The 11666-nt window shown below is 55.6% G+C and overlaps 1 protein-coding gene across 1 annotated transcript in view; it reads left to right on the forward strand.

Annotated features, from left to right (window-relative positions):
- LOC103621968 (probable E3 ubiquitin-protein ligase MID2) overlaps positions 1–11666 on the forward strand; it is a 60217-nt gene that overhangs the window by 47835 nt on the left and 716 nt on the right. The window contains 6 exon segments of the mRNA XM_008640857.2: positions 651–758; positions 1531–1679; positions 2146–2273; positions 3250–3393; positions 6615–6776; positions 11531–11666. The exon segment at positions 11531–11666 is cut by the window's right edge and continues 18 nt beyond it. Of these exon segments, the coding sequence (XP_008639079.1) occupies positions 651–758; positions 1531–1679; positions 2146–2273; positions 3250–3393; positions 6615–6776; positions 11531–11666 (827 nt within the window).

The following is an 11666-nucleotide window of genomic DNA, read 5'->3' on the forward strand; positions in this document are numbered from 1 at the left end:
CAGCTCTGTCGCAGCAGCATTGCCACAGCGGCAGTGCCACAGCAGCACTGTCACAGCAGCTCTGTCACAGCAGCTCTGCCACAGCAGCACTGTCACAGCAGCAGTGCCACAGCAGCAGTGCCACAGCAGCTCTGTCACAGCAGCACTGTCACAGCAGCTTGCTGCAGGCTCCAGACCCTGGGGCCGTTCCCTGCCCCCCACTACATGCAGCAGATTGGGAAGATTTTCCACTGTTATTCCTCTGTGGAGCTCTCTGTGCAGACCATCAGCTGTCTCCCACTCCAGTGTTTCATAATCTGCTGGCCAGGTTTAAAAAAAGATCCTGTAGCAAAAATGTGGTTCACTCAAGGCTGCCTTTGGACTGCTCTGTGTTTCAGAGGAATTTGGGAGAATGAAATGAGCAAAACTGGTTTCTGTCCTGTAGTGTGCTTTAATGAAGTGCTAGGGCTTGATCCCTCCTCCATAAAGTGCATTCCCCCCTGTCCTGTCCTGTCCTGTCCATCCTCCCATGGGTACTGGTCTTCCTGGAGGCAGAGGACTGGAACCTCTGCCTGTGCCCCACTGCACTCTGTGTGTGCACCACTGTGAGCACAGCCATGGGAGTGTGTTGTGTGTCCCTGCCAACACCTCTGTGTTGCTGTTCTGGCCAGGTGAACACAGCCATGCACGAGGCCAAGCTGATGGAGGAGTGTGATGAGCTGATGGAGATCATCCGCCAGCGCAAGCAGGTCATCGCCGTCAAGATCAAGGAGACGAAGGTGAGGGGTCCCAGCTCATGTGTCCCTAGTCACATGTCCTGTGCCCACGGGGTGGCCACTGCAGGGTCTGCCCCCGTCCAGGAACAGCACTCCCGCAGCCAGGGAGTGCAGCGGGGCTGCAGCAGTGTGTGTTGCCTCGCCATGAGGGGTTTGCTTTGGGCAGCACCGGTGCATCTCCTTGTCCAAAATCTGGGTGTCCCTCACTGCTGCTGCCCTCCAGGCCACCCCACATCCAGGTGTCCATCACTGCTGCTGCTGCCCCAGGGCTCCTTTGCCAAGGACAAAGCATGTGCTGGCTGAGGCTGGAGGAGGAGCAGTGTGTTGGTTAGCGTGACAAGTTGGTGCAGAGGCTTGGATCACTCCAGACAGCTTCCTCAGGGCTCTTCACCACTGTGGTTCTAATAGAATAATGTGGAATTAATATTGAAGGACCACAGTCCGGTGCTGCAGAGAGAGCAGAGGCTGCATGCTCTGCATTGCAGCGCAGCTGGGGGGGAGCTGCTTCTCGCCCTTGTCTTTGTAGGAGTGTTTGGACCTTTCCTCCAGTGGTTCCAGGTGTTTCCCAGTGGTTTCTATATGTAGCATCCCACCCCAAAGGGGAAGGGAGCACCCAAGATTCACAGATGCTCATGGTTGAAAGGAATGACAAATGTCAGAAGGTCAGCAAAAGCTTATAGAGTTTTATTAGTAAATTGCTCCTGGGTCAGGATGGGGTTCCCTCTGTGCCTCTCAAGCTCCTGAGCAGTTCTGTCTCCCTCTGCTCCTCCAACAGGTGATGAAGCTGCGGAAGCTGGCCCAGCAGGTTGCCAACTGCCGGCAGTGCCTGGAGCGCTCCACGGTCCTCATCAACCAAGCCGAGCACATCCTGAAGGAGAACGACCACGCACGGTTCCTGCAGACTGCCAGGAACGTGGCTGAGAGGTGGGCTGGGCTCGGGACGCTGGTGCTGGAGCTGGCCCCTGGTTGTAGGTCCCTGTCCAAAGATGACCCAGTCCCCCCCAGTCACTTCCCTGGCCATCTTGAGCCATCCCTGCAGCCTCCCACTGTGGTGTCCTCAAATAAGCCCTGGGGTCAGGTTCCCATCCCTCACAGGACAGGTGCTGCATGGCAGGTCCTAACAATACTGTGCAAGCAAGCCCCCTTCCCTGGGGCAGGAAAGTGGTGGAAATGCCAATCCAAAGGGAGTTCAGGGGCCAGTCAAAGCTGGGAGCCCCAGGGATGGAGCCCCCCCCACTCTCAGGGGACCTGTCCCCAGGCTAGGCCACCCTCCTGGGTGGGGGCAGTGGTTTCCTGCCAGCAGGTGAGTCAGGGTGAGGCTGCCCCATCCCCGTGCCTCCCTCGCCACGCGCACCCCGTTGCGTACTGATGGTCCCTTCTTTCCTTCCAGGGTCGCCATGGCAACTGCATCCTCGCAAGTCCTGATACCAGATATCAATTTTAATGATGCCTTTGAAAACTTTGCTTTAGATTTTTCCAGAGAGAAGAAGCTGCTGGAGGGGCTGGATTATCTAACAGGTGAGTGCACGGGTGTGCTCCACTCTGTACCTTCCCCTCAGCCCCCTGCCCTGTGCCCCACCAAGGGCTGGCAGACCTATTTTAAGACTCAACCAGCAACAAGCGCCAGGTCAGCTGTGGCAGAGCAGGGGCTGGGCTGTCCCCAGGCCAGTGACATGTCCCTGTCCTCCTGTTTCACCCTGCTGCTCCTGGAGGACCATGGAAAAGTCCAGAAAGTTTACAAATTATGTTTTCCATGACCTGGGGGGGGAGGCTGATGTCCATAAGGATGCAAGAGGGATAAGGATTACATAAGGATTACAGAGGAGGAAAGATGAATTAACCAATTATTGTACTTCTAAGGCACTCTGTGCTTTAACATTTCCCTTTCCCTGCCCTTTTTGTGGGTCACTTGATCCTAAATTATGAACTCTGCTGAGCAGGACCTCGCTGGGCCCCTCAGTGCTGCCCTGATGCCACAGCACAGACTGATCACTGCCCTCAGGGGTCTGGGAGCAGCAACGGCTGGTGGAGCAGCCTGTGCTGGAGCACTGGAGGGATGAAAGCTCCAGGGAGGCGAGGACATCCTCACTCACCCAAATCCGATTTTATCATCATGAAGCAGATCAGCTTTCAGTGAAAGATTAACACAGCCATGTCCGGATCAGTTATGGGATAAAATACTTATTCCACAACCAGTGCAGGGAAATAGGTGGATTTGGAAGTGGGTTCTCAGCCTGTTTCAGGGTGAGGGTGTTGGACCTGGTGGAGGAGCAGTGGAAACACTGTGCTCTCTGACCTCCGGATGCCTTGTCAAAGTAAAAAGTTTAGTTCAGTGGGAAACACAGTGACTGATAAAATGAGGGAGTTCTTGGTGTTGAGAGACTCTACTCCTGCCGCGAGCCCATCTCAGTCCTTATACGAGCAGAAAAGCCCTGTGTTTTTAAGGGAGGAAAGCCCAAAGTGACCAAAATCTGTGGTCTGTGCCATCCCACAGCACCGAACCCGCCGTCGGTCCGTGAGGAGCTCTGCACAGCCTCCCACGACACCATCACCGTGCACTGGATCTCAGAGGACGAGTTCAGCGTCAGCTCCTACGAGCTCCAGTACACCATCTTCACCGGCCAGGCCAACTTCATCAGTAAGTGACCACACTCCCCTTCAGGAAGGAATCCCAGGTTGCCCAGAGAAGCTGTGGCTGCCCCTGGAAGTATCCCAGGCCAGGCTGGACGGAGCTTGGAGCAACCTGGGATAGTGGAAGGTGTCCCTGCCCATGACAGGGGTGGCACTGGATGGGCTTTAAGGTCCCTCCCAACCCAAACCATTCTGGGATTCTGTAAGGAGAAGATTCTCAGGTTCATCAGTGCCTTTAAAGGCTGGGTATTTGTGGAGGAAACAGCAGCAAAGGATCCTCCAAGGGCTGGTGGATCAGAGTGCTGGGGGGGCCATCCCTGAGGTGCTCTGGCCTGTACTTGGTGTCATCAGCTGTGACTCAGTGAAGCACTGGGAACACTGGAGGCTCTTGTCCATCTCACAGCTCCCCGATCCGTGTACCTGCGATCGTGCGCGGGGCAGCGCTGCCTGCTCCGTGGCTGACAACTAACATGGTTCACAAACCCTCTGGAGCAGCTCTGAGCCATATTTCCAGGTCATTTTTCATGAAAATTACCGCCATACCTAATTGTTTTTCCACACTGCCACAGATTTGTCTGACAGGAATGGGATTTGAGGACTGAGGATGGATCTCACTGATGGCCTGTGGCTTGTGAGAAAGTTTTACTTCTGGTTTTCCTAGCAGCACGTGCCATTGTGAGAAGTGCTGACGAGGTGCCTCAGAGGGGTGTTCTGGGCTGCTGTCGGTCTGTCCCGCTGGCAGCACGGTGTCACAGCTCCGGAAGGCTGTTCAGTGCACTCTGAACTCTGCAGGAAGCTGCCAGAGAAAGTTCCCTGTGACTTTTCAAGCTGGATCTCACCTCCCCAGCCCCGGCCCAGCCTTTGGCCTTGTTTTGGAAAACAAGGTGATGCTTTTCCTTTTGGTTGGAGGCTGTCGGGTGCCAGTGCTGCCGCAGCCAGATCCGCCCTGCTTGGCTCTCCTCTCCTTCCCAGCTAGAACATGTTGTCTCCAGCACTTTGTCCTCTGGAAGCCTGCAGAGCTCAGCCACCTCTCTGGCTCTGCTCTTGGATGGCCAGCAGCTCCATGTCCTCTGCACTTCCAGCTGCAGACAAGATGGGGACTTGCTGGTGTCACCGAGTGGTTTTGGTAGGGAGGGACGTCTGAAGGTCCCTGTGCCAGCTCTGTGCATGCTGGGCTGACAGGTTGCTCAGGGCTTGCTCCTTGAGGAAGAAGGACTGTCCAGGGATGGAGCATCCAGTGCTTCCTCACCCTTAGCTAGAGGGATTTTGCCCTTTTCCAGTCAGGATTTCCCCTGCTGCTGCTTGTGCCCTTGCCCTGGGACCGTGCCAGGGAAGGATCTGGTCTCACCTTTCCCCACATGCCACTTTGGACACACATGGCTTGGAGTCCCATACACCGAGGGACTTGGGAACGCGTCACCTGCCCAGCTGTGGGGTCTGGCACAGACATTGGAAAAGGAGGAGCTGCAGAGGGTGAGGAACAGTGAGGGCAGTGCTGGAGGAGAGCCCTGAGGGTCACATGTTAGAAGTGTCCTCCTTGGCCAGCCCGCAAACTCCAGGTTGCTTTTTGTAGGAGGAGTGAAGAAAACATCAGTTAAATCCCTGAGAAGAAAGTGAATAACTTACTGTCCCTTGGAATAGCGCAGTTTGGGTGATGGGACCATGTGAGCCCTGGCTGAACTCGTGTGAAGAGACACTGGGACACTGAGCAGGAGCTGGGAGGCTGACCAGGAGAGGAAATACCTTTCCAAGGTGCACACAGTTGGCCTGTGGAACCCATCCCCTTCACGCTTCCATCGAAGCCAAGAGCTTGGCAAGAGCCAGACATTTTTATGGATGATGAATGCTACAGTAAAAAGGATTTTTTTAAGCTTTGGCGAGGGTAGGAGCGAGGAGGCTGGTCTTAAAGGCCAAGCTCTTTGAGGTTGTTTTGGGAAAGAAACCTTCTTGGAAGGTCAAGTCCTTCTCATTGTCATGTCTCAGCCACCGTGTTCTTCCTGATGGAGCATCCCCAGCTGGTCCTTCCGCAGGAAGGTGACACCGACCAGTGCCAGGCTGGAAGCTGTGCACTCCAATGAGAGCAGCTCTGCACGCAGGCTGCAATCAGGATCACATCTGTTTTATTTTCCACTTCACATCACACTGCTCTGTGCCCCTCAGCCATTCCCATGTGTATCCCAAACCAAATTCAGGCTGACAGGGGCTGCAACCTGCCCTTGTCCTGCGGCTGAGCCAGCCACTGCAGATAAATGAACTGGAAGCTGTTGCAGAAGAGGTGTGGAGCGTTCCCAGCTCCTGCCTCCCAGCCCCGCACATGTGGAGACGCCCCCCTCCAGTCACCCCAATTTCACAATGCACTCCTCACCTCTCACCAGATCCAGGAAGCCTCCAGCTACTTCTTCCAAGCTTCCTTATTCCTCTTTCGGCTCAAAGCCCTGGCCCTGCGCTGTGATAGCTGCCCTGCTTTCCCCTGAGCCCTACAGCCTCCTTGTCCCCCAGTGCCGGCTACTCAGGTGCTCATGCCAGCTGCAGGTGATCCTCATCCCAGTCATGCTGGTGGCAGGAACAGCCTCAGTGACACCGACTAAGGCTTTTCCCCTTTCCTGTGTCCCCCCATCCGAGGTACAGCACTACCTTTCCATACATGCTAGGCCCTGCAGCTCGGACACTGAAAATCACTGCAGCAGTCAGCTTGGCGCCTCCATGGTCTTGGATTCTTCATTCCTTCCCTTTCCAGAAAGAGTTCAGCCTCCTGAATGATTTCCAAGTATCTGGATCCCTTCACTGGGAGCTCATTTTCTTTGAACCACTCTGCAGACCAGTCTATTCAGGGAGCCAAGCATCAGCATTCCTTAGCCATGGATTATTACTTCCCACCCTGGAGCACTGAGGACTGGGCAGGAGCAAGATTCAGTCGCAAACACATCGATTTGGGTGCAATTACATCCCTTTCTGCTGCTGGAATTCCGTAATTGTGGCCCTGGAGCAGGAGGGAGGCTGTCCTGCGGGAGCAGAGGCATGGGAGAGAGTGACAGTGGGGTGATGGTGGGAGGATGGTGGGAGGATGGTGGGATCATCTCTGGCAATTTCCCTGCGGACGCTCTGAACTCCCAGGCAGGCGGTGAATCCTTCCGAGGGCCCTGCAGTCCTGAGCTCTGCATTAGCAGCACAGGGGCTTTGTATGCTGTCCCTCCCTGGGAATAAATCTCTCCCTGTCTCGCACTGCAGGTCTCTACAACTCCATGGACAGCTGGATGATCGTCCCCAACATCAAGCAGAACCACTACACAGTGCATGGGCTCCAGAGTGGCACCCGCTACATCTTCCTGGTGAAGGCCATCAACCAGGCGGGCAGCCGGAACAGTGAGCCCGCCCGCCTCAAGACCAACAGTAGGTGCCCAGGAGCTCACCCAGCCGTGGCAGGTGGGGGGGGAGGCTTCCCAGGGCACTGGGGTGCCCGGGCTATGGCCGAGTGCTCCTGGTGAGTGGGCAGTGGCCGGCAGCGGGATGGACACTCCGGGCTGGTAAATCATTGGAGCGCCCGTCTCCCTTGGTGCCTCCGTTCCTTCCCTGCCTCAGAGATGGTCTCCTGATGCCCCATGTGGTGCCAGGGGCTCCCATCAGCCCTCTGCTCCTGTCAGCACCCATCCCTGGGGTCTTAGGTCATAACGGTCCATTCTTCTGGTGGTTTTACATCCCTGGGCTTTTTGGGGCCGGTGCAAGAAGTCACAGAGCAGTTGTGTTCTGGTGTGTGGCTTAGTGTGCAGAGGGTTGTGATTTGGAGAGCCATAAGGTTGAAAAGTGTATCCATGGTGGCGGGTGGGGCTTTGCAGCCACATACAAAGCAGAAGTTTTTCTTTCCAATGCCCTGGGGATGCCAAGGAAGGTTAAATGTGTTTAGGGAAGGCTGAACTCTGAGGGCAGCGGAGCTAGACCTGTCCTGGCACAGACAGAGCTCCGTGGTTTGTGGTGGGAAACCTTTTCCCATTGAAAGACAGCAAAGACAGCAGAAGCACTGGCACCTGTGGCCTGGAGGGTGACACAGGAGGGACAGTGTGAGGTGTTGGGGGAGGAATAAGTTGGCTCTCCAGGCTCCTGCCTGCTCCGTGCCCACACCTTTCCAGAGCTCGCACTCTGCGTGGTCCTGGTGAGCACAGCCCTCCCATCTGTCCCCTTTCCCAGCCATCGCTTCTGCCTGAACCGGGCTTTCACGATGATTTATCGCCTCACCTCCTCCTTTTCTTTGCGCGGCATTAAACTGAATAAAACAACGTTGAGGCACTGGGGCTGAGGGAGCTGCTGAGGAGCGAACTCCAGCCCAATCTGCCTGTTCATTAAAAATTTATCCCTCCTGCAGCTGCTGTTTTTCAGTGCTTCCCCGGCTTTGAAAGGCGCTCGCTCTGGGAATGGGGAACGGGCGCTTGGGAAGCTGAGAGCGAGGGTGGCTGGCCGTGGCGGCGGCTCCCGTTGGACGGGGTTTGCTCTCGGTGATTTTATCTGAGTGTCAGTCACCAGAGCTGCCAGCGCAGCTCCGAGTGCTCCTGCTCAGGGATGGACTGGGTTCCAGCAGAGTCCAGTCAGGTGCTGAGTCCCCCTTGCTGCAGGGATGTGTGTGCAGCAGCTTCTTGCGTGTGTGAAACCTCGAGCAGCCCCACCTGAGACACTGCACAGGCTGTGTGTGATTGGGGTTTTGCGTGTGCTAAAGCCCCTTCCACAAGGACCTATCCCTCCCTTCCCGCTCAGGTGTGGGGCAGGAGGGCCATGTGGCACTGATGGGCACATCCATCTCTGCCACAAGTTTGGTGTTCCTCTGCCAGAAAAGCTGTGTTTGTGGAGACTTCTGAATTCCTGAAAGTTTGATTTAGCAATATATATGGATGTAATATATATTGATTTCTTCTGTGGCCAGCCTTCAGGGACGAGGGCTCCTTTGGGTGTCCAGTGGTGCTGTTGCCCCGTGCTGCAGCCCCAGCATGTCCCCACTGGCTGTTCCTCCTGCCGGTGTTTGGCACCAGGGTTTCTCCTTTTCCAGTGGACAGTATGCAGAGGATATCACACCCATGCATTCCCACTGCTGTAACCATGGTGGAAGTGTCAGCAGCTCAAGACAGAAATGGCCCATTAGCATATTTCACAGCCCGTTCTGTTCCTGAAGCGATGTCTGGAGAGATCTCTCCATCGCCAGAAGGTCAGTGTCAGGACACATCGATTTCCGCAGCGTCGGCGCTGTCAGTGCTGGCACTAAATCTGTGTCCTGAACAGAGCAGCTTGGGAGACCAGGTTTGGTTTAGTGACAGACCATCCTCTGCTGAGGCTGGGCCTGCGCAGGACTTATTTAGGAGCAAGTGTCCAAAACTTGCTGGAAGTGCTGGAATGCAAGGACAGGCCCAGCTCTGGCCATAAATAAAGTGCAAGGAAATGGGTTTTACAGTCCTTGCCTTGGCTAATGCATCCTGGCCTTACTTTCCCTCACAATTCTGTCTTTTCCTGATTCCTGCATCTCTTGGCAAGACTTCAGTGTGCTACAGGATGGCTCCATCCACATCCCATGTGAGATGTCAGGAGTGGGTTTGATGCCTGAGCAGTGGGCTGCGGGGTCACCGCTACTGACTGAATCGTGTTAGTGCAGGTGTTTTTAAGGATCAGGATTATCCCTACAGAAGCTTCCCAGCAAGGAATCTGTGAAAAGAGTCATAGATTTAGATGGATTTATGGCTTTCCTATGACTTGATGACTCAGCATTACTGAGTGCTGCATCTTTCTTTCTTTCTTTGCAGAAGATGATGTCTTCAGGGAGGACAGGGTGATGCTGGCAGCCGTGCTGTGTGGGTGTCCTGTGCCCCACAGGTGGCATCTTGGATGGCTGGTGGGAGCAGGGACACTTCCACTGCAGGCAGAGAGGAGAGACAGAAGGCAGGAAGGCTGGCTTTGTGTCCCTGTGTCCCTGCAGCTTGCTTTGCTCTCTGGGCAGAACATGGTGGATGCCTGCAGCATCCTTGGGAGCAGAGTACCTATCCATCCCTCCTTTCCACACGTTTCCAGCCAAACGCAGTCCCCAGCTGTCCACTCTGCCCCGTCCCTGTGCCCCTGCAGCCAGAGGAGTGGGGCACACAGGAGCTGCTGTGCTGCAGGGCGCCGGTGGCACCGCTGGTACCCCTGCACTGACCCCCCGGTGGCGTGGGCTGCTGCTCCCGCATTTGGCTGAGTGTTGGATGTTGTCTCCTGCTCCTGGGGATCTCATTCCAGTTATTTCCGCAGCTGTTATGTAAAGCAGCAGGCAGCCTGTCCTCGCTGTCCCTGTGGGTGGGTGACAGGAGCGTCCCAAGCCGGTGAGCCCCTGCTCACCGTGATGGGTGCAGGAGCACTGTGAGGGCCAGGGGAGCGGGGTGGGTGTCTGGGGCCCTGCAGGGTGGGGATGCAGCTCCAGCGCACGGCTCCCTCTGCCTGGCTCCATCCCTGCATACCACTGACCTTGACCGTGTTCCTGGCTGCCTCCTCTTTGCTCCCACACACCCAGTGCCAGACAGGATTTCCTCTGCTCCGCTCGCTCCAGCTCTGCCGGGAAGGGAGGGATAGTCCAGCTGATAAATGCCCCAGGGGTGCAGCCGGCTGTGTCCAGTCCCGAAGCCGGCTGCTTCCCCACAGCTCCCTAGCCTTGTGCAGGGGTGACCAGCAAAAGGCTGTCGGGAATATGCCAGCAAGCTGAATTCGTGGGATAAAGGTAATCTGAGTGACCAGCCCAGGACATACATGCTAATGATGAGAGGAATCATTAATGATGAGAGGAATCGTTGCAACCCTCAGCTCTCTGCCGGGCGGGGCTGGGGAGCTGGAGAGCAGTGACTGGGAGGCCCAGAGGGTGGTGATGGTGGGGAAGCAGGGAGTGAAGGCTGCTCTGCCCTCTTACACAGTCAGAACCCCCCTTCTTCTGGCAGCCCCCATGCCGGGGGTTGAGGTTGGGACTGTCATGACCTCTGTGAAGCCTGTATTTTTTCCCAGTGCCAGAGTGGGAAGGGGATTGATGATAGCAGGTGCCCGGCTGTGTTCTCTGAAACACCCTCTGACCCATCCCAGCCCACATGCTGCTGCCTCCCAGCCTGCCCCTTGCACACCTTGCCCATGGATGTGGCTCGAGTGCTCGCTCCAGGACACACCAGCACAAACCAGTGACAAGGGCTGGGCTCCAGTTCTTCACACTGACCTTAGCAAGGGGTCGACTTTGAAAACAGGGCTGTGAGTGTCTCTCTCCTGATGGAGCCAAGTATTTTTATACCTCACTTCCTCAGAGCTTGTCTCTTTGCATTACTGCCAGGAAAAGATACGGCAGAAAGATCAGAGCAGCCAGAAGAAGGAGGGGGCAGGTCACTCCCAATTTGCAGCTTTACTTTCAGGCTTCTCAACTCAATTATTCAGCAAATTGGGCTCTGAGGAAAACCAGCACAAGCTCCCATCAGGTACGGGAGCACAGCACGGATGAGCTCCGCTCTGCAGCTGCCCGTGTCGCTGATGTTGCAGCTCTTTGCAGAGGTTCCCAGCTGTCCTGGGGCTCTCCTTGTGTGTCTGTTTGCAGGGTTTCCTGGCTGTTCTGGGGGTCCCCAGCCCAGGCTCAGGACCCCGTTGCCGTGGTGGTGTCGGTATTTCTCCTTGCTGGGACTCGGTGTCTGTAGCCAAAAATGGGAGCGTGCAGGAGGACACAGCTAGTCATGCCCCGAGCCGGGTACCAAAACGTGAGGGTGAAGCTGTTGGCAGGACTTGGGATGTTCTCTGCAGCTGTAATTTGCTTTGTCCTGAAGCAGGTGAATCCCTATGGAAATGCTCTCCGGTGTCTGTGTGCTCTTTACTTCATCTCACATGAAAACACCTCAGCAAAACCCACCTGAACTCAACTTGCTTCTTTGCAGCGTCTTGGGGTTTTGTTTGCAAATCCAGGGATAGTCTGAGGACTTCCAGAGGGAAATCATTGACAAACAAGGAGTTGGTTGAAGCTCTGGGACACCACCCAGATCTGGTCTGGTTTTGGGGAAAACACCCAAGCAAACCACTATTAAATATGCCAAGCTGAGAACATGGGATATGAAGAAGCACCTTTCCTGCACCATGATGCTAACAACACAAATCCTAATCCATGTGTCTCCTCCCCACAGGTCAGCCATTCAAGCTGGACCCCAAGATGGCTCACAAGAAGCTGAAGATCTCCAATGATGGGCTGCAGATGGAGAAGGACGAGAGCTCCTTGAAGAAGAGCCACACGCCGGAGAGGTTCAGCGGGACAGGCTGCTA

This window comes from Corvus brachyrhynchos, unplaced genomic scaffold (assembly GCF_000691975.1).
Source record: "Corvus brachyrhynchos isolate BGI_N302 unplaced genomic scaffold, ASM69197v1 scaffold351, whole genome shotgun sequence".
Taxonomy (NCBI): domain Eukaryota; kingdom Metazoa; phylum Chordata; class Aves; order Passeriformes; family Corvidae; genus Corvus; species Corvus brachyrhynchos.